This window comes from Amaranthus tricolor, chromosome 14, assembly GCF_026212465.1.
Source record: "Amaranthus tricolor cultivar Red isolate AtriRed21 chromosome 14, ASM2621246v1, whole genome shotgun sequence".
Taxonomy (NCBI): domain Eukaryota; kingdom Viridiplantae; phylum Streptophyta; class Magnoliopsida; order Caryophyllales; family Amaranthaceae; genus Amaranthus; species Amaranthus tricolor.
The window spans coordinates 12,357,049-12,381,149 of record NC_080060.1 but is presented as its reverse complement, the minus strand read 5'-3'; the positions used below and the strand labels follow the sequence as shown (position 1 = coordinate 12,381,149).

Below are 24,101 nucleotides of genomic sequence, written 5' to 3'. Positions count from 1 at the left end.
TTATTGTTTGTCTTTGGTAATGTTTGATATTTTGAGTTGAAGCTGACCTTGGCAACTATGTAAAACTTTCAGATTTGATTAAAACAGGATCTTGTTCAGGTATTGACTAGCTTCATCTGCTCTTATATGTTATCCGGATGACTCATGGTTCCTTGATTTGGGAAAAAAATTCAAATGCTTGCTATCCTCTAGTTACTTATATGTGAATTTGTTGGTTACTACAGGCTACTTCTATAGTTTTGCTTATTGTTCAATGTCCTTACTATGTTCATTTGTGGGTAACCAGAGAGTTGGTGTATCCAATCCAGTAATGCTGCTAGATGAGATTGACAAAACTGGCTCTGATGTCCGTGGGGATCCTGCTGCAGCATTGCTTGAAGTCCTTGATCCTGAGCAGAACAAAACTTTCAATGACCAGTATCCTTTCATGATATTATTTCCAAAATTTTGATTCTTAATATATCAACTTCCTATGATTGATCCGAATCTTACTATAAAATATTACTAGATGGTTATCACATGGTATTGCCTGTTGTTCATGTCTCGATGTTGTTTCAAGGAAGGCAAAGAGGGGTGAGGGAGGGATTTGTTTCTTCTCATCTCAAAAGACAACATATTTTTTGGGAAGGGGGAGAGGAGAATGGTATGAAGGGTATCAATCTTCCCTAATCTGCAAGTTATGGTCTTTCACTCTTTTGCATACCTCAGGGCAAGTAATGGTGGCTGAGAGTTGCAGGATGATGTCAGTGTTAGCTTTTTTGTCAAAAAATGTCTAAATAAGCCATAGATTTTGCTATTATGGTTAACTTGTTATATTTTACTAATGTCCTCCTTTCCTTTCTCCTCCCAATCTTTGTGAATTAAGTCTTCAAATCTTACAAAATTAATGCTTAATCCGCTTATCAAAAAATGCCAATGTATTGTGGACAGGCTTTTCTACCAGGCTATCAGATCCTCTTGGATCCAAAATTTCTGTGCATGACAACATAAAACCGTCTATGTTGTATAAGCAAGTCTGTCAATCTTGTGAATGTGGATCTGAATTGGGTGTCATATTGTCATCCATCTTTCTTTTTCTTTTTTTCCAAAATGGAGGTTTCATCCCTTAACCAAAGTTATCCAGTTATTTGAATGTTCCTTATGATCTATCCAAAATTATTTTTGTGGCAACTGCAAATAAGGCGAAGCCTATTCCTCCTCCACTTCTAGATAGGATGGAAGTCATTGAACTTCCTGGATATACGCCAGAAGAGAAAGTCAAAATTGCTATGCAGTATCTTATACCTCGAGTTCTGGACCAACATGGATTAAGTTCTGAGTTCCTTCAGATTCCTGAGGTAGCTGCTTTTCTGCTGTATATGTATTGTACATACTCTGTTTGTGAATCAAGTTACAATCGTTATTAGGCTAATTTAAAACATCTTTAATAATGAATAATGATTTTGTCTTATGCCAAATTTCTTATTTACAGTCTCCCAAGTGCAAGGGCCATTTTTATACGAGCACCGAAATTCACATGTGTCAAGGGTCGATTGGAAACAACCTCTTTGTTATCACTAACAAGACTTGGGTTGTATACATCGGAAAAACCCCCCCTCAACGCTGCCTTGTGGAAGACCCTTATTGACATTGGGCAATTGGAATGTTGTTGTTTATTGATTTTTTAAACTAACTTGAAAAAATAATCCATTTGGGTCCCACCTACATCAAATGTTGGTGGCACTTCTTAGTTTTATTCTGGTTCATGTACTCATTAGAATTATCATAAAGAGTGAGCTTGTTATAATTCTTTTTAATGTATTGGTAGCTACACCATGTTAATAAAATGACTTATCAAATCATTTACACTCCTTTTTTCATGAAAATTCGTACTTGATACTTGCTACCAAGGGTCAATCGTATTGGAGATACTGCTGATGACTCATCCTCTAAGGATTCTTTTACAATTCCCACATGACAGCTCACCTATTTTCTATTTTTTGTATATATATTTGTTGTAAATATTCTGGATAATTCAATTGTATTTTCTCCTCTTTTCAAGATCTGAATAAAATATCTTTCTTGTTTTTCTCTGAGACTGGGTTTTGCTTCATGGTATCAGAGCAAACAAGATCTTGACCCATCTCTCTTCTTCCTTTTCTCAGTTTTCCCCGCCATTTTTCCTATTTGCAAATTCTGAATCTCTTCTTCTTTCTCGCCATTTTTTTTTACTCCAAATTCTATCATGTCTTCTGAAATTTCTTCGCAATCTTTTTCTCTCAATCAAGATCCTTCTAGTATTTTCTATATTCATCCAACTGATCAGACTTCACAGCAATTAGTTTCAACTAAATTCAATGGTAAAGGTTACTCTGATTGGAAGCGATCTATGCTTGTTGCGCTTTCGGCTCGTAACAAACTGAAATTTGTTACCGGTGCTGTTCCACGACCTTCATCTGATGACAAAACCTTCTCTGCTTGGGAAAGGTGCAATGATCTAATTGTCTCCTGGCTTCTTTTCAATCTTGAGCCGACAATCTCAAAGAGTGTTTTGTATCTTCAAGATGCCACTACTATTTGGAAGGATCTTGATGATCGTTTTGGTCATACGACTGGAACGCAATTATTCTCATTGGAACAACAAATTGCTGAAATTACTCAAGGTAATCTCTTTGTTGCTGAGTTTTACACGAAAATTCGAGGTTTTTGGGATGAGATGCAGGCAATTAATCCGACTCATGTCTGTATCTGTAATAAATGTACCTGTAATTTGACACAACGCATTCTCAAACAACAACAAGAGCATAGGCTTATTCAATTTATCATGAAGTTGCATGATCAATTCTCTTCGGTTCGAGGTAATATCTTGATGATGCGTCCTTTACCAAATGTTTCTGATGCTTATCGCTTATTCTCTCAAGAGGAGGAACACAAGAATCTGGCTCAGTTTCATCAACCTTCTTCTGTTAATTCTTTGGCATTCTATTCTAATGCTCCTAAGAAATGCCGCTCCGTCTCAGACCAACACTAAGTTTCAAGGGAAGAATAATGGCTCAAAAAGGCACGTTTCTTCCTATTTTTGTACTCACTGTAAAGTACCTGGCCATAGTTATGAACGTTGTTTCAAAGTCCATGGATATCCTCCGGATTTTAAAGGCTTCAAAGATAAGAAAATTGCAGTCTATTCTTCTTCTTACTCTGACTCACAATCCCTTACTGAGAGTACTAGTTCTGAGAGGCCTTATGCCTTTTCTCACTCTGAGGCTTCTCCTTCCATCTCCATAGAACAGTATAACTATCTAGTAGAATTGCTGAACAAACAATCTTCTCTTTCATAAGTTTCTTCTGTGGCTACCTCAACCAGGTGTTCTTTCTAATACTTCTACTCCTCAAGCTCATATGGCAGGTATTATGTGCTTTTTATCATGTTCTACTCATGATTGGCTTTTGGATAGTGGAGCAACCGATCACATATGCACTGATTTGGCTATGTTTGATACTTACAAACCTATTTTTGATCTAAATGCAAAGATTACTATTCCTAATGGGAAACACATTCCTATTTCTCACATAGGCTCTGTTAGATTACAAAATAATTTGATTTTGCATAATGTGTTGCATGCTCCTTTGTTTCATTTCAATCTATTATCTGTGCATCGCCTCTGTTCTGATCTTAAATGCACAATTTCTTTTAATCACAATCAATGCTTTCTTCAGGGGCAGTCAATGACAGAGTCACCAATTCTTCTTGGTAGATTACAAGAAGGGTTATATCATGCTACCTTTCCAGCATGCTCTACAGCTCTCTTAGCTTCTACTACTGCCTCTATTCCTTCTGCTCAACTTTGGCATTTAAGATTAGGCCACTTACCTTTTACGCAAATAAAGCATTTAGTTCCTGATTGTGATGTTTCTTCTTGTATAGGTTCTTTTTTTTGTCATATATGTCCTCTAGCTAAACAACATCGGTTACCATTCCCTCAGAGTAGTATCAAAACTGTAAAGCCATTTCAGCTTTTGCATATTGATATTTGGGGGCCTTATAAGGTCACCACACATTCAGGATGTAACCAATTTATTACAATAGTGGATGATTTTACTCGAGCTACTTGGACACATTTAATAAAGTATAAATCCGATGTGGTTTCTGTTATTAAGCAGTTTCTCTTGTATGTTGAATTGCATTTTTCTACTAAAGTGCTTGTTATTAGATCTGATAATGCACAGGAACTATGTGAAGGTGATATTAAGCAAGTATATCGTAACAACGGAATTGTACATGAGACTAGTTGTACCAATACACCGCAGCAAAATGGTGTAGTTGAAAGAAAACATAGACACCTGCTAGCCACAGCCAGATCTTTATTCTTCCAAGCAAAGTTACCATTACAATATTGGGGGGAGGCCCTTCTTTGTGCTACGTACTTGATTAATCGAATGCCTCTTAAACCTTTGTTTAATAAGACACCATATGAAAAGTTATACAATTCTGCTCCAGATCTGTCTCATCTTTGATCTTTTGGTTGCCTATGCTATGTTTTAACGTCACCCGTTCACAGATCCAAGTTTGACCCTAGATCAACACCATGCGTTTTCCTTGGTAACCCACCCACGCAAAAAGGCTATAAGGTCCTAGATCTATCTACAAATAAAATCCTTGTTTCTAGGGATGTTCTTTTCCATGAATTGCACTTTCCTTTTCATTACTCTAAACAACCAGCTTCTACATATGCTTCTAACTTTTACATGCCACAGTCCACTATTTCTATTCCTTTCTCTGATTTCCCTCTGCCAGATGCATTCCAAATAGATAGTACTCCTGTTTCACCATCTTCTACTTCTCTAGATTCTTCCCCTGCAAATATTTCTTCTTCTTCTTCTGATGCACTTCTTGTAGACCTTTCTCCTTTGTATGTCACTACACCAAATTCTCCTTTTAATCCACCGGCTTCATCCCCACCTCCTCCCCCACCAGTCAGACGTTCTACAAGAACATCCAAAGTCCCTTCATATCTTTCAGACTACCAAACCTACGCAGCTCAGAAGCATTGGTGCAATCTTGTTTCTTTGACATCCTTGCCTCTCTCACATCACAATCTTCTTTCCAAAGTCCTCTCTATTTCTGAACCACATTCTTACACTCAGGCTTCTAAGGATCCTTCATGGGTGGCAGCTATGCAGAAAGAACTTAATGCTCTTGAAACAAATAATACTTGGGATATTGTAGGTTTGCCTCCACACAAAAAAGCTATAGGTTGCAAGTGGGTTTTCAAAGTAAAGTTGAAGGCTGATGGAACTTTAGAAAGATACAAGGCTCGCTTGGTTGCTCAGGGATACACACAAAAGTATGGTATTGATTTTGAAGAAACTTTCTCTCCTGTGGTTAAAATGCCTACTATCAGATGAATTTTGGCTCTTGCAGCTCACCACAAATGGCCCTTGTTTCAGTTAGATGTGAATAACGCCTTCCTCCATGGGGACCTCCACGAGGAAGTATATATGAAACCTCCTCCTGGATTTTCTGCAGCCCCTAATAAGGTTTGTAAGCTCAAGAAATCTCTTTACGGTCTTAAACAAGCATCAAGGCAATGATATGCACCTCCTCCTGGATTTTCTGCAGCCCCTAATAAGGTTTGTAAGCTCAAGAAATCTCTTTACGGTCTTAAACAAGCATCAAGGCAATGATATGCCAAGTTAACTCATGTTCTCTCCACTCAAGGTTTTCTTCAGTCCAGATCAGATTACTCCCTTTTCATAAAAAGGGAAGGAGTGCATATCACTTTGGCAGCAATTTATGTTGATGATATTATCTTAACAGGTACCAATTCAGAAGAAATTTGTGCTCTCAAACATCATCTGCATAATTTTTTTAGCATCAAGGATTTGGGTTGTCTTAATTTCTTCCTTGGCATGGAAGTTACTCATGTTTCTGATGGTCTAATTCTTACTCAAACGAAATTCACCAAGGAACTATTGCAAGACTCACAGATGGACCTTCGTCATCCAGCCCCAGCTCCTCTCCCAATCAATCTGAAACTTCATCTTGATCAAGGTGACTTATGTGATAATCCCAATATTTATCGGTCATTGGTTGGTAAGCTGAATTTTTTGACTAATACCAGACCAGATCTTTCTTATGCGGTTCAAACTCTTAGCCAGTTCCTTCATGCTCCTCGTACTCCACATCTGGAAGCCCTTCATCATGTGTTGCCATATGTAGCAGGGACAGTTGGTCAGGGTATTCTTTTAAATGGGAATACTCAGTTAACTCTTCAAGCCTTCTCTGATGCTGACTGGGCCTCTTGTCCCAACAGTAGAAAGTCTATTACAGGCTATTTAGTACAACTAGGCTCTTCTCCCATCTCTTGGAAAAACAAGAAACAATCAGTGGTGTCTAAGTCTTCCTCTGAATCTGAATATCGAGCCATGGCAGCAGCAGCAAGTGAGGTCACTTGGCTTGTCCGTTTATTAGAAGAATTGGGTATTTCTAATCTCACCCCAGTCACCTTACATTGTGACAATCAATCGGCCATTCACATAGCTAAAAATCCAGTATTTCACGAGCGAACTAAACACATCGAGATCGATTGTCACTTCACTCGTGATAAAGTTTTGGAAGGCTTGCTGCAGCTCACTTATTTGCCTACTGCTTCCCAGCTAGCTGATTTGTTCACCAAGGCATTACCATCTCCACATTTTCATTCATTGCTTTCCCAACTTGGCATGATTGATTCTGCAACCACCCCAAGTTTGAGGGGGGTATTGGAGATACTGCTGATGACTCATCCTCTAAGGATTCTTTTACATTCCCACATGACAGCTCAGCTATTTTCTATTTTTTGTATATATATTTGTTGTAAATATTCTGGATAATTCAATTGTATTTTCTCCTCTTTTCAAGATCTGAATAAAATATCTTTCTTGTTTTTCTCTGAGATCTGGGTTTTGCTTCAAATCGGAAACAACCTCTTTGTTAATTTTATCATTATTAAGGATAAGGTTGCGTACGTCCGACTCTCCCAAACCCCACCTGGTGGGAGCCGCTTAATGGCATTTGGGTAACGCAATAATGATGATGGTAGTGTCATGGACCAAGCTAACCCACGACCCACACTCCGTTATACATATTCCAGAAGGGGTAAACAATAGAAGGCAGCTACTAAAATTCTGTTAGTAAAGGAATCTTTCTGTTTTGGTGATGCTGAGCTGTACTTGGGGAGGGTTTCTAGAATATTGTACTTTCCTTTCTTATGCTTGTAGTATCTTAGTGAATTACCTTGTAGGAGTTACTGGGCCACTCGAAGAGCTCAGGGGAGTATACTGCTCTCTTACCATAATACAAGCATTCCACTATATCTCTCTTTCTTTCCTAATCTCTGTCTAAATTCTTCTCTTCTCTGTTCTTTATTTCTGTTACAGTGATTTTGCTAGCCACTTCATAACAGGTAGCCACTTATTTTATTCGTATTACTTATCTTGAATAACTTAGATTATATCTCTGATTTGTCGATACTAGCACGTTTCCTTCTTGTGAAACTTGCGGCATCACATCTCTGAGTTGGAGAGTAAATTATTTGTGAACTAGGATTATATTTTTTTTTCTGGTAGATAGAGAAGTTGTAACCAGTTTTGAGACATCCCAGATTTAGAATTGTGAATCAGTTGTAGACGTTTGCAATATTAATTTTGTCTCTTCGGCTTCTTGAACGGTGAACTTTTAAAGTCAAAAGAATCAATGATGCCTAAGTTTTGGATGCTATGGATTCGTCAATTGTCTCTAGCTTTGTCATCCATTATCACCATTCCATCATGGATGACATCCATGCAAGGAATAGTGTACATCTTCCTCTCATCCTCCCTAGGTGGAAGCCCTGTTAGTTGGATTACAGAAGTGCTTGTTATGTATCTTGCTTTGTCTCTCACATTTTATTTGGGTTGATCTAGTCACCTGCATATGTTGGGGTTTTGGCATCATTCTTATTTTTATGAGCTTAAACTCCCCATCCCCAGAGGAGGTTTGGTTTTATCAGTGATGACCTATGTTATCTTGTTCTTACGAACCCGGTTGTTACTGTATTAGTGCTCTGTTAGTGTTGGATTTTCGACCTTACTTTACCCGTCTTCCCTTTATTCTTAACTTTTAAAAGGCAACATATTTCTATATTTGGTGATAAATTATCATTTTCAGTTTTATCTTCTGTGTAACAATGCACTGCTTGCTGCTTGTCTATAAAAATCTAATTTATGTCTTAAGATAAGCTGTGTGTTTATCCTACACAGTGCTTCAACACATATAAGTTGGAACTCTCTTGGTTAGTAATTATGCTACCAGTTTGCTTGGACTTTGATTTGTTAGAATCCCTCCCAACCCCCTGAGTTGAGAAAATAAGTTTTGAATTTCTCTTGTTTTTAATATGATCGGCATTATCAATTCTTAAGTTTATTAGTGATTTTTTCATAGAACACAAACTTTTTTGATTTGTGATGTAAATTCTGGCAGGGTATGGTGAACCACATAATCCATCGATATACTGAAGAAGCTGGTGTACGAAATCTGGAAAGGAATTTGTCTGCTTTAGCTCGTGCAGCAGCTGTCAAAGTTTCTGAGCAAGATAATGCTATGGCAGTTAGTAAAGATATTCATCAGCTGACTTCACCTGTACAGGATAGCAGGCTTGCTGAAGGAGCTGTAGTAGAAATGGAGATTATCCCAATGGGTGCTAATAATAAAGAAATTTCAAATACGTTGCAGGTTATATTGCCTCTAATTGTGGATGAAACTATGCTCGAAAATGTTTTGGGTGTGAGTATTTTGTGTCCCTTTCATCTTTTATTAGCCCCCTTTGATTGACCGGGCTTATAGGCTTTTTGAGTAATTCAGTAGTTTCTACCAATTCATTTGGGTTCATCACATGTTTAAAATGGCATTTATACATCTTGTTTGGTAGCAACTAGCAAGTAGAGGTGTTCAATAGGGCGAGTCGACCAAATGGGTCAAGGGTCGGGTCATATTTTAACGGGTCGGGTCAATAATAGAGCGGGTTATTAACGGGCCTAGTGTAAAGGGCCGGGTCGGATAGTTATAAGTATTAATTGCAAAAAAAAAATTAGAACTTTTTTTACATTTTTAAATGATATTATTATATACATAAGTAGGGTTGAGCCTACCCCAGCCCGTTTAACAGTTTGACATAACCTGCTTCGCCCGCCCCGGCCCATTTAAATTTTGACCCGACCCGACCCGTTGAACACCTCTAGTAGCAAGGCATAATGTTCTTCATAGAAAAAGCTTTTGAAGGTATCAGAAAAGTTTCCTATGTGGTTACAGCCACCAAGGTATGATGACAAAGAAACTGCAGAACTAGTTTCAAATCCTGGGGTTTCTGTTGGACTGGTGTGGACTGCTTTTGGTGGAGACGTTCAATGTGTTGAGGCAACGAAAATGGCTGGTAAGGGACAGTTACATCTGACTGGACAACTTGGCAATGTTATCAAGGAGTCCGCACAAATAGCTCTCACATGGGTAATTTTTGTCATTATTAATAGCTAGATGCAAGGTGTGCTGTACTGCATGATTGCAATACATTTATTTGAACTTTTTAATTGTTCTGTTATGGATGTGTGATTAATGTACTCTGATCTAATTTCTTCGATTTAAATATTTATAGGTGAGAGCTAGAGCCTTGGAGCTCAACTTGGTTGCTACTGGAAAAATCAACTTAATGGAAGGGCAGGACATTCATATACATTTTCCGGCTGGGGCTGTTCCTAAGGATGGTCCCTCAGCTGGTGTTACACTGGTAACAGCACTCGTTTCTTTGTTAAGTGAAAGGAGTGAGAGCAGATACAGCTATGACTGGGGAGATGACTTTGAGGGGTCTTGTACTTCCTGTGGGTGGTATCAAAGATAAGGTTGGTCTGAGATGCTTAATTTTCTTGCTTTTTCACGTAGTTCTTGTCATAAGTTGTAGTTCCTTCGTCGTGGTTTTCTCTTGCCATTACATAGAGTTGGCTAACAGGTTTGTTCTGGTTTACTATGGATAATACTTTGCCTAAATCTTTTTATTTAAATTGGTTTGACAATGTAAACCTAATCCGACTTGTGCGTTGAAAAAAGGTTGCTTGCTAAACAAGTTGACTATTTTAAAATAAGAGTTTCCAAGTGAAAAGAATGAAGCACTAATTAGTTGCTGGTAATTGGTTAACTCCATTATTTAATTTCTTCTCAAGAAGCAAAACTTGTTTTTAAATAACTGAACAAGTTTAAAAACAAGTTACACTGATATTGAGTTCAGCACTCAATTAAAGATTTTGGCGTGTGCTTTGCTTTTTATGTATTTTCGTAGTTCACTGAATGCTGAAATTTTTCTTGAACTGGTATGTGACGGGTATTGGCGGCACATCGATATGGTATAAAACGAGTCATATTGCCTGAGCGTAATTCAAAGGATTTGGTTGAAGTACCACCAGCAGTTCTTTCTAGTCTTGAGGTATTACTATTATCTTTTATCTAATGCAGACCACAGATCAACAAACTCCGACTCACTTTAGTTGATTTCCGAAATATGATCCCAAAATGAATGACTTTCACACTTTCCAGCAGCAGTTCTTCTGTGTGCTAATCCAAGTATGAAGTTCATTTCAAAACTGTATATGAAATGAATCATTTATTCTCTTCCTTATCAATTCTACTCTTCCAAATTGACAGATAATATATGCCAAACGGTTGGAAGATGTATTAGAACAGGCGTTTGAAGGTGGATGTCCATGGAGACAGCGTGCAAGGTTATGATAGAAGTTGAAAGCTTATATGTTCGAAAAATATGTGAACTGTCGAAATAAATTTTGTTCAGCAGAGGGATGTGACATGTGAGGTTCAGCCTTGAAGGCATTCATGGGTGGTTTTCTATGAATAGAGAAGAATTTCTGGGCAGTCTGAGCTGCATTGTGTGTAGAGGATGAGTATTACTATTGATTCTGCTTAAAATATAGTTTGGTGAGCTTTGAAGATTATTAGCAGTTCAGCCTCGTATCCTGTATAGAAGCTTCCATTATATTGAGGCCTTCAAACCCAAAAAATTAAACAGCTCAAAAGCCATCTTGTAAAGTTTAATGTAAAGCTATATATCTTTATTTGCAAGATTAATGATGCTTCATCTCTGAGGTTGCAAGATCTGCATTTTGAAATGCAGTTGAGTTAGAAGTGATAATCAAATTGTGAAATGTTGCTTCTTTATCAGGAAAATTACTGCAAAAATTCACGACGGACTCTGCGATGGGCAGGTTTCATGGCCCTTGTAAATGAGCAAAATTGCAATGGATGGACGACGAAATGCCATTTTGTTAAACTCAGCAGCAGTCGCGACAAACATTGTCGTCGCACAAAATGCGATGACTTTTGCAATGCATAATGAGGGAATATTTCCAGTAGAAAACAATGACAAATGCGACAACTCCATTTTAGCGACGAATACTTTTCCATTGCGAGTCCGTCTCTAAATTCCTTTAGCAATGACTTTTTCGAGAAAACTGTGCATCGTTATATATCCGTTCTTTTGTAGTGTAAGCACTTGGTAAGACTCTCAATTTATTCATATCCAATATTTTGAGTTGTCCTCATATTATTAGTAGTATTGGATATTAATATGTAATGTATTGTGTTGTATTCATTTCGACAACTAATGTGAGATTTGTAGATTTAGCATTAATATGACTTATCAATTTATAAATGATTCATTGAGTTGTCCTTACCTTCCATTTTATAAATCAATTTTTATCTTCATGGACTGTTTATAAATTATAACCTTCACCGTCAATGTGGGTTAAAAAATTAAAATAATTGTGATGGATAGCAAGATAACTCAAAATTGAAGTATTGATTAAACAATTTATTTTTAGTTGTTTGTACGTATTTTATTTCTATATATTTTTAGTTATTTCATTACTATTCATGGTCAATGTGGGTTGTAAGTTGCAGGTTTCTCTCTCTTTGAAGACCCTTCTCGAGCTAAGGAACTCTTTGACTGCACACTTCTCTATGGGTATGAGCTGTTGTCTTTCTTTCCTCCCTAAGCCCTGACCATAGTTTTCTATGAGCGGGATACACCGGTATAATGATGATGATATTAAACAATTTGTTTTTTTTATTAATGCACTTTAACATGTTACTAAGAGATTAGAGTTTTTGTAAAATGCTTAACTGTTTATAATTAATGTTAATTTTATAGGAATTTTTTAATTTATTGATACAATTTATAATGTTGCAATACTAAAAATTAGCTTTCAAACATACATCATTTGATAACTTAAATCAGTTATAAATTTGTTGAAATTATTCGATAAATTAATAATAATTTGATAAACTAAAATTAAACATTAATTTCTTGGAGTTTCGACTTGTTTTTAATTAAAAATCATTTTGGGTTTAGAATAGTTAGGTTAAAAATCATTTGGGTTTACAACGGTTCGATTAAAAATCAATTCAAGTTAAGGTTATGTTGATTTTAGCCGGATCGAGCTCGGTGTCGTGCATAATTCGGCTAGGATATAATTTTATTTGGTCACTATTAGATTCAGGCAATCTCAGTCAATGGTTACATGTTGATAATAAAAATCGATCGCAGTTGGGGTTTAGTTTTCTATTTTCGGTTATCAACAGATTGAGGTACAACTTCGATTAAGGCAATGTCGGTTTAGCAAACCAAAAAAAATAATACATTTTCGAGTCAAGTAGAATTCAATTTCAATTCGAGTTTTTAAATCAGATCACATTGAGCTCTATTCTACAACAATCGATCCACTCCTACTCTTATACTATCAATCCCAAGTACGATCCGGTCGGTCCAGATCGTAATGGCATGGATCCTTGCATTGCAATTTGCAACTAATAACCTTGCCTAAGACTATAATGACACAAACCCTTGTATTCCATGGAAATGTAGAAAATAAAAGCAGATCTTCAATTTGACACATGAAATTTGATTTCTCTTAAGCGAAATACAAATTGGGATGATGGTTTAGCATGAAAAGAACTTAAAACTCTAGCACATCAGGATACATGTCCAATGATGCAACTTTTCTACTGACCAAAGATGGCCGTACATACTACATACAAAAATGGATACTCACTCAAATAATGATTGAATGAGTTTCCAGCAAAAACGCACGAATGGCTCCAGTTTCACATCAATTTATTTTTCGTATTCCAGGGCGAACACAGCGTCATCTAGAGAGAGCTGTACTGTACTGTAAATGATTCTAAACATTCGACATTACCTCGAATGAATTAAACAAAACAGGAGAAAAAAATCATACTCTGTCTAATATCAGCCGGTGAGAGCAGCATTAAGAGCACTGTGAACATCGACTCCAATCTGGGCTTCAGCTTTCTCCAAATCAGTGGACGCAGAGCTGAGCTTTTGGTTGAATTCAGCAAGGCCCTTCTGAACAGCAGCAGGGTCAATTTGATCAATAGGTACCGCCTCAATTGCAACTACATCAGCATGTGAATTTGCATGAATCATTGCGAATCCAGTGCTAATGAAGTATTTAGTCACGTCATTCCCATCGTGGACGGACATGATCCCTGGCTTCAACTCTGCAATTGTGGGAACGTGACCAGGAAGCACACCCATCTGACCAGTGGTTGCGGGAACTATGATCATATCAACCTGAAAGTAGACCACATTAGAAACAAGCTTAAGTGCAGGAACTTCTTGTAGATGGATCAACAGAAAATATGATGCGGTCAAAAGCACCATTCATCATTGCTACTCCCTCATATTTCAAGCAAAATTATCAGAAACGGATTATGCACACAAATAATTCCGCATCCCCCCACCCCGAATCCAAAGGAAAATATACCCCAAAATTGTACCAGTCACACAAGAGCCACATTACAGGAGTAATAAATTCATTGATGATCTGAAGGCATAAACAAACGGCTATTCTCATTACTCATGGGGACATAGACAATAAATATAGTGCTTCTAGTTGAAAGCTTTTAAAGAACATTACCACATATAAAAAATGCACTGTGAAACTAGTGTTTTGAATGAATAGATTAAATGTCAAAACTTGTCCCTTGTCACAAATTTTCCACTTTTGAAGTCTTTAGAAGTTTCCCAAGTTTATGTTTCAATGAAACCATGTAAGCAGCCATTATTTCACAAAATACTTCTATGAGAATTTTCAAGTCACGAGAATATGGCTTGAGCAGGTAAGCTTAGTTAGGGAATGTGGTTAACGCGTAACGATGTAGGTGGCCATAAATCACAGAGCTTTCAATATAAATATGCAAAGACCATCAACCACTTCATAATTAAAAAGCATGATATGCAAGCTTGAAGCCCATATTGGAACCATAACTCCATTGCAATGATAGGTGGACTTTTGACTGAGTGAACTGTCATGGTCCTTGTACACACAGACACACACATATATATACACACCATTAGTCATCCTGCAAATTCTAGCTCATGAATCCACTTAAAAAATATATATAAATAAAAAAAAAAGAAAGAAAGCACAAATTTTGTTAGTTAGTCATTTTTGGGATGTGTGCAGTGGTTGGGGGAGGGGGAGGAGATATCAACAGTTGCATACTTGCAGCACACACTTGAATCACAACATACGTCAGGACACACAAATGTGAATGCCAGAAAAAATACACTAACAAAGTGACACTAATAAGGAAAACTAGTATATAAACTCGTACAACGCACGAAGAATTTATTAGTATGCAATACTCCACAATAATATAAATTCAAAGAATAATGCATGTATATATTATCGTAATTAAATTTTTCGAATACATTACTCTTTTAAAGCAACAATTAATTACTGTTTTTTTATTATTTATCAAAAACATTACTTCTTCCATTCCTTAATAAAGTTCCCATAAGAAATGTTCACGGGAATTAAGAAAAATAGAATCTTTTAAATAGTGAAGATATTATTTTATTAAATAAGAAAATTTGATGGAGAAAAAGTGGGGACCATAAATATTTTAAAAAAATATTAAAAAAACCTTAATGGAAAAAATTATGAGGACCAAAACTAATAAAAAATGGTTTTTATAAAGTTAATGGAAAACATGTAAGGAACCTAAGGAATATAAAAATGTTAAAATAAAATTAGTAGAAGATATGTGGGGATCATAAGCATTGAGGATGTGTAAGGTTATTTTTGTCCAAAATCTATGATATAAATGGAAAGATTCTTCTGGGAACAACAAATGGAAAGTAGGAACTTCTTTAAAGAATGAAGGGAGTATTTTTTTTCAGTCAATTAAATACATTAAATTCTAGATTAGGTTTACAGAATTGTTATAATAAATTACATAAATACTTACCTAATTTAGCTCCAATTTTAAAAAAAACATCAAATTCTAAATTAGGTAAACATTGTCATGTAATCCATTATCATCCAAAAATATAATTCCATTTGTCATAGGTCCTCTAAAGACGACATTTGTTATTTTTCAACATTTTTATTAGAATGTATGATATGATATGATGTATGATTATGAAGCAAGAAACAAACAGACGTAATAGCATTGACCTTTAAAATAGAGCAGCCTCAAGTCAGTCACCCACCCACCCTCGATAAAAAATTCCCTTCATTACTATGTAACTGTAACATATCCAGGATCTGACACAATTGTTCAAGATTAATGAACAAGAACCAAATTAAGACCAACAGAATGAATGGTTATTCACTAAAAGGCACAATTTTCAAGCAACTGCAGGCTCCTACACAATATCTGTCTCAATTCATTCACACTCCCCAGAATACAAATGCCCTCTATTTATATCTAGACTAATACCTAGATTATAGGATGACTTAATAACAGAATTACTTACATCATAACAGACCCAATATCAGCTGTAATTTCCGTATTATTCCCTTCCATATTTCTAGCTAATATGTTACACCTTTTATACATCACCCATTCCTTTTCCATCTCAGGTACGACAAACATCACCCATTCCGTTTCCATCTCAGGTACGACAATACCTGCCGCCAAATGTTGCACCTTATCTTCAAGGTGTGCGTTATTTGGCATAAACTTCCCAATTTTCCTCAGACTCTGGTACCCCTTCCCATTGGACCAGGATATCCAAATGAGAATTATCAACTGGTCAAACTTGCAGGATGTTCTGAGTTTGTGCCACTGACTCCAACTCTGCTGTCACAGGAGGGAAATTTGTAGAAGATGTCAGTGCCCCCTCAGCTTTCTTGAGCTGGGACACATGAAACACGAGGGGGATACAGCTTGAGTTAGGTAACTCTAGTTAGTAAGCTGTTTTCCCCACTTTTTAAAAATTTTTATAAGGACAATAGTACCTCAGGGCCAGTTTCTTTGTTGTGCCTTGATGATATTGAAGTGTACTTCATCTAACATGGCATCCCTTTCCAGTAGAAGCTCCTCAAGGCAGTCTACTGTTGTGACCAAACCTGGTGACATCGAGCTCGCTGGCTAGCCCACTTCCTTGGATGCCCATTTGCAAAGCATCGAAAGTAGGTTTCCAAGACCTTGTTGACAATCTTTGTCTGCCAGTCAGTTTGGGGATGGAAAGCAGTATTGTGTAGCAATTGTGCTTGTTGAAGCCTGAACAATTCCCTCCAAAAGATACTCATGAATACAATGATAGATGTGGGAAATCCGTGAAGCTTGACAATCTCTTTTATAAATTTCCCAGCCACATTAATAGTTGTGAAAGGATTCCTCAAGGTGACTAAGTGTGCATACTTTGTTAGTCTATCTACTACTACCAATATCCACTCCTTCAGACTTCGACGTCCCCTCTACAAAATCCACAGTGACATGTTCCCAAACCATTCAAGGGTAATAGTTATGATAAGAGGCCTGGGCTTGTTAATGGTGCTGCACTCTTTGGCGTGCTTTGTTATCTATTGCCTCATGCCCTCCCAAAACCACTCAACTAAGTAGGTTCTCAATTCACAAGTGTGTTCACCAATTGGAGAGTCGTGATATTCTCAGCACTGCAATAAATGACGAGAAGTTGGCTAATACATAACGTCCCTTGTAAAACAACACTCCATTTTCCATTGTGAATCCCTTTGGAGGATTATTTCCTTCTTCCATCGACTTCCTGATGTGATTGAGTGTCCTATCCTTGAGTACCTATTCTTGCAACAGGTCCAGTTTATTCCATGTGAACTTAGCATTGCCCTTACTTCCATTTGTCCCAAGGAAATTCTTGAGAGCGCATCATGTACCATATCGATTTTCCCTGAATTGTAAATAATAGAAAATGATGACCCATGATTTTCATTGCCCATTTCTGGTATTCACTTCCTATCTCGCTACTCAAGTAAAAACTTCAGACTCTTCTAATCCAGAAACCTTTGTCCCATTAGATAATGTTTCCATTTAAGTACATCGAAGACTATTTACATTAATTCTTTTTAAATATGGACTTGCTACCAACCCTTGCTCCGAATGCCTTGCTAAAATACGCTATTGAGTGTTTTTCTTGTATTAATATCACACCAAACCCCTAGCTTGAAGCGTATGCGGTATGTTTCAACAACAAATGGTTTATTGAAGTCGAGCAGGGCCAATACCGGTACTTCAGTCCTAGCTTTCTTCAAGGAACCAAACGCCATTTCTACTTCATTCCAAGAAAACACGCCTTTCGTGAGCTGATATGCTAGTTTTCCTTGGCCACTTGGGCACACCCCTTGACAATTGGATAGTACCCCGTGAATCCAAAAAAACCCCTTAATTCTTTGAGATTTATGGGTGTTAGCCAACTTACCATGGCTATTATTTTTTCTTCATCTACTTCCATCCCTTTGCCAGAGATAATATTTCCCCAAGTAAGCTACACGGTTTACTCCAAACTCACACTTCCCTTTATTTACCACCAATTTATTATATTGTAATACTTGTTCCACATGCTCCCGATGTTCCACCTCATTCTTGTTGGATATGAGTATATCAGCAAAAAAAACTAGTACAACGTTACGTTGGAAGAGGCATAATATCTCATTCATAAGAGCATGAAATGTTGAAGGGGCATTAGTCAAGCCAAATGGCATGACCGGATTTGGTGATATCTAGATCTTAGGTCATGTTAAGTAAATGTTATTGCTCCATGGAGTTCATCCAGTAATTCATCTATCATGGTAATGGGATATTTATTAGGCAATGTCACTTTATTTAAGGCCTGGTAATCTACGCAAATTCTCCATGATCTCCCCTTCGTCATTACTAAAATTACGAGACTAGAGAAAGGACTTGTTGATAGAGCCCTGAGCATGTATTGCACCATACACTATATTTCATTTTTTGGAAGTGTGGGTATCCATTGATAGCTTAATTCCATCTTTAAGGGAAATGCTGTGATCTTGGTTTCTTTTTGGAGGTAAGTTTAATTTGAGTTGAAAGATGTTGGCATAGGCTTGTAAGGTGGCTTGCAAAAATGAGAATATTATTGAGTTAGTGGTGAATTTTTCCACTTCATTGTATTCGATTAGAATTCCTCCTACTTCCTCTCAAATAGCCCTCCTCATCGTTTGTGCTTTCTAATTGGTGGTTACAATACCCAATGTTTTAGCCATTGAATGCCCAAGATCAAATTTGAATTTCCTAGTGTCAACAAAAGGAAATCTTCTTCTATTTCAATCCCATGTATCTGCAACAATACTTTCTTGCATGCCCCATCTCATAGTATTTCTTCTCCATTTTGTAAAACTAACCCATATCTTTCATATTCTTGACACTGAATCCCTAACCTTTGAAACACTAGTGTCAAAATGAAGTTGTCCGCGTAGATATGTGAAACATGAAGTCAAACTAAAATCAATACATAAGTTGATCTTAACCCTTTCACAAAGTGCAAATTGGTATGACAAAAAGCATGATTTGACCTAATCGACTAATCTTTTGGAGGGAACAAAAGTCAAAGGGAAAACTTCATTTAAAAACACATTTATAAGGGGAAACTAAAGCTTACAATATTCTTTTTCTTTGTTTCCTCCATTGCTTTTCTATAATCAGTAACCACATTAAAAAAAATTGCAATATAGAGCTCATTAAACCAGCTGCAATGCAAAATAACAGCAAAAAAGACTAGGTATCCAGTTCTTGTCTTTCATGACTGAATACACGTAGCTGCCTCTTCTGTGAGCATCATTTCTTCTCTACTTCAAACATTCCACAAGTTACCACACATCAACGCACCATCAAAACCCTTACAGCCGAAAGAACCAACATAACAATAAAAAGTAGAAAACAAAACCAATAAGACCAATCCTCTAAATTAACATTGGAGGTAATGCAGAAAAGCTGATTTGAAATTCCGCCCATTTTACCGATAAATGGGAAGTTTTGCTGCCAATCAACTGACAACCCTATAAACTTACTAATAGTTAGTAAGGTTACCTTCTCAATGAGAAAAGGCCAACGCCATCTTTTTTCGGATCAAGTCTTTCACATTTTTGTTATCACAAGAGAAAACTATTGGCAAGCCTCAATAGATGATACAACTAGTTTTAATAAGCACCCCTTCTCCGGTTCAAAATTAAGAATCTTTATAAGAAAAACAACCGTCACCTCCAATTGGATTAAATTGACAACTAATCTTTCACTCAACAGTATTGCTTCACAAATCAAACACCAGTTTTTGAACTATTGGGATATAATTCATATTGAAATACACAATCTACATTCTACACCACAAATTTCTCGATCAAACAAACACAACAAATGGTTCCCAACTTCCCATATATGTTATACACAAACAATCAAAAACAAGCATTAAAATCGAATCAAAACAAACCCTGCATGGAATAGACCATGAAAGTCCTAAATCCACAATTACAAAAGAAAAAAAAACACTGAATCAAACAAATTTAGATCACATTAATCCCAAAAAGGGCGTGGAATTTAATCCCAAAATGATCAAACAGAAGAAAAGAAGGAAAAAGGCAAACCTCTTTAGATGAAAGCATAGAAGAGTAAGGAAGGGCAAGATTAACTTTAAGCTTAGAAGGGATAGTAGAAGGAGTAGGAGGACGAGGTTTCATGTAGGAAGAAGGGGTTTTTGGAGGATCCATGTTCGGTATCAGTTTCTTCCATTGCTCTTCAAATTTTGAAACCCCAGTAGGAATTGCAGGAACTTCAGCTGCAGTTGATAAAGCACTAGATTTGGTAAATCTGATGAATTGGATGGTGGACTGACGGAACATTTTTTCAATTAGGGTGAAATCTTAGGTTTTCAATGGTAAAATCTTGGAATTGGGAATTTCTTCAAGTTTATATTTTGGGGTTGATTTTTGTTGATTTTTCCTTCTGTTCAACGGGAAAGATGAAAGAGCGAGGAGAATTGTTGGGGAAAAGAAAGTGGTCTTTTGGGTTTGTGTTGTTTCGTGATACACAAACTCATGTGTTTTATGGATATGACTTATTGTTTTTTTTTTTCGCTCTCCAAATCATGCTTATAATTTTTCATGGACAGAATATACTGAGTATGATAATAATGATAAAATCTTTGTATTTCCAATCAGATGAAAATTTAAACTAAAAATAAGCAAATTTATATAAAATATTTTTTAAATAGGCATAAGAAAACTTAATTTTCAAAATAAGCACAAAATTCTCAAAACTAAGGTTTGGATTTATTCGCTGTTAGTAACAACGAACGAAATTCTGTGGTCAAGAAAAGTGAAAGACTTTTGTTCATTGTTGCTAACAGCTAGAGGTGTTCAATAGGGTGATCGGGTCGATTTCGGACGGGTGTCATTCGATTCGGTCATATTTCGGATCGGTTATATTTCGGATGCATGTTGCAACGGGTCATAATCGGGTCGGTTCGGTTGAAAATCGGTTATTCGAACTATCGGGTTAGCATCAGGTCGGTGTCGGTTAAAGTTCGTGTCGAGTTTCAATCGGTCTCGGGTTGTCATCGGTTAATAATTGGTTCGGTTTTACTAGGTATAGATCGGGTTCGGGTATTTTTCAAGTAGAATTCGGCGACGAATTGCGAATTACTAATTACTATTGATCGAGTCAGTATGAGATTAAGTTGTTAGTCATTTTTTAATTGATGAAAAGGTTCCTTTACTTAAAGCAAAATAGTGAAAATGCAAATGAATTAGTGATCATTATTACATTGTTACTTTTACTTGTTTGACCGGCAATTAAAATTATAAAGTTCTATCAATTTTCATCTAATTCGATTAAAAGTAGTGAAATAAACATTGACCATTGATTATTAACTCTAAATATATGAAACCATGTATTTATAAAATTTATTTTATTAAAATATTTATGACTTTATTAGTATAACTAATAAATGATTGAGTATGAGTCAATCATACTTCTATATAAAAAATTGGCTCAGGTTCACAGCAGTTCGATCTAAACTTCGTTCGGGTTAAGTCGAGTTTAGCCGGATCGAGTTCGGTTTTGAGCATGATTCGGGTCAGATATGACTCGAGTTAGTCATTATTAGGTTTGGGTAATCTCGTTGAACGGTTATGTGTCGGTTAGAAAAATCGGCTACAGCTCGGGTTTAGTTTTCCCAATTTCGGTTGTCAACCGGTTCGGGTATAGCTTCGAGATCGGGTAATGTCGGTTCGATAAACCTAAAAAAGGAACACATTTTGGGGTCGGTTTACCTTCGGTTTCGGATCAAATTTTCAAGTTGGGTCACTTTTAAAAAGCTCTACTAACAGCAAACAAAAAAAGCCCTAATCAAACAAATAGGGTCGAACCTTTGTTCGCTATTAATAACAGCGAAAAAGGTTTGACCTTGTTTGACCTTGGGGAAATGAATTAAAATGATTCTGGAACAATTTATAAAACGCATCAGTTCGCTGTTAGTAACAACGGAAAATGATGCTGGTCAAAAAAGGTCTAACATCTATGTTCCCACTTACTAAGTAGGAAAGATGTTTGACTTTTTTGACCAGCATCTTTGTTCGTTGTTACTAAACAGCGAACAAAGTCTTTGACTTTTATTGACCTTGTTCTCTATTCGCTGTTAGTAACAGCGAACGAAACCAAACCACAACTTTGGAAATTTTGGCTTATTTTGGGAAATAAGTTTCCTCCACGCCTAGTTTTAGAATTTTTTATATAATTTTGCTTGTTTGATTCAAATTTTGTAATTTGATCACCTCATTATCATTTTTTTGTTTAAATAAGCTTTAATGGGATCGGTCTGAGACGCGTCTCTCAAAGCAACGATCTCTTAGTAGACTAGTTATTTGTGATAATATTACAATTTATTAAAACAAAACCATTGGCCCAAAAAAGTCAATTATTTTTTGTTGTATTAACCGTGACAAGGCTTGAGTCTTGACCCTATTTGACTAAGATATCTTTGGTTGTTGTTACTAATAGGAAATCATAGCTTGATGTTTTTTTTCTTGTTTTTTAAGTTTTGACCATTGTTAATGCTCTAACTAGCTGTTTATTTAGTTAGCTTACGTGGAAGAATTTGAGGCAAAGCAGGGGCACATGTTAACTATTGAAAGCAAACTGTTCCTTAGATGAAAATATGAACAATATAAAAATATTCTCTCTTTTTATATGTAATAGATTTTCCATCAAAAAGTTTGAAAGTCTTTCATACCAAGTTCTAGGAACGTGCTTTAATCAGTAAAGAGCTTTCTCTAAAATAACAAAAACATAATTTGGAAAATTTTCATTTTCAAAACCAGAAAGTTGATCTACATACACTTGTTCGTTAAGATAAACGTTCAGAAAAGCACATTTAACATCCATTTGATGAAGCTTAATATGCATAAAAGAAGCAAAACCTAACAACCTTCTAATAACCTTTAATCTAGCAACAAGTGCAAAGGTTTCTTCAGAATTGATACCTTCTTCTTGATTATAACCTTTTGCAACAAGTCTAGCTTTATTACAAACAATAATCTTACCATTTTCTCACATTTGTTGCGTAAGACCCGTTTGGTTCTAATGATTGTAAGATCATTAGGTCTAGAAACTAAAGTCCATACCTTGTTCCTTTCAAGCTCATTTAGCTCATTTTGCATGGCAACAATCCATTCGGCTTCTTATAGTGTTTCAACATGATTCTTTGGTTCAATGAAGAAGACAAAAGTATAAGAGCACAATAACTCTTAGATCTTATTTGATATATTTACAAAACCTTTAAGTCATGATAGGTTTGCATATATTCGTATGGAACTTGGCATGCTAAATGATGTTGCATGAACTTAATGATATAAGAGTAAGGGTTCAATAGTAATAGTAAAATGTTACTAAATACAAAGTATGTATTTAGGAGGAGTATTTCATTTTATTTACATGATTTGATTATGGTTGCATATATATGTGTTTATACATGTTTTTGAGAATTAAAAATTAAATTTTAATTTCTTAAAATTATTTGTTACAAATAGATATATAAAAATGGGATTTATATTTAAATACCTTTAATCAATAAAGGATATTTAATTATCTTAAAACAATATTTTCTTGTTTTGATTAACAATCCCGACATTTTATCCCTGTTTCTTTTTGATGAAAGTAAAAAAGGGGGAGAATTATTATGTTTTTATGTTTATTTTTGCTTGCTTGCTTTCCATGTCACATACATATTAGTTCTGCTAGATGATGCATATTGATTGTTCATTGCCGGATGCATTCATGTTTGTTTCATGTTTATGTTTCTGTTGTTATTGTTCATGATCTACTAGTTTATCATTTGAGAAAAAAGGGAAGAAATTTAAGAAATTTATGTTTGTTGATATGGTTGTTTATCTTAATCATCTGCTTGGTTATTGTTCATCTGATGAATTATTTATTAAATATTTGATTCATTCATGTTCATTCATTGTAATTGTTGTTTGTTTAATGATTATAATGTTTGATGATATGTTTATAGTTATTGATTATTGTTCTTATTCTTGTTTATGTCGTTTGATTATCATAATATACTAATACACTTTGATTTTAATATTGATAATTATATCTTTGCATGTATTATGATTGGATATTTGTTTATATGCATGGATAATGAGAAGCATGAAAATTTATTGGTTTATACTATTCTGATTTGAAACTGTTTTCAAAGTCTTGAAAACATTCTGCTTAATGATATTGTGTTATTCTTATC

The 24,101-nt window shown here is 35.8% G+C and overlaps 1 protein-coding gene and 1 pseudogene across 1 annotated transcript; one reads left to right on the top strand and one right to left on the bottom strand.

Annotated features, from left to right (window-relative positions):
• The window catches only part of LOC130799648 (lon protease homolog 2, peroxisomal-like), a 13,292-nt pseudogene extending 1,442 nt beyond the window's left edge, over positions 1–11,850 (top strand).
• A 1,065-nt stretch (positions 11,851–12,915) lies between these two features.
• LOC130799649 (ATP synthase subunit delta', mitochondrial-like) lies at positions 12,916–20,404 on the bottom strand. The gene is made up of 2 exons (XM_057662815.1): positions 19,945–20,404; positions 12,916–13,649 (listed from the first exon to the last, which is right to left on the bottom strand). The coding sequence occupies exons 1-2, from the start codon at positions 20,197–20,199 to the stop codon at positions 13,305–13,307; spliced, it is 600 nt and encodes a 199-aa protein (XP_057518798.1). The 5' UTR covers positions 20,200–20,404; the 3' UTR covers positions 12,916–13,304.
• Positions 20,405–24,101: the final 3,697 nt, after the last annotated feature.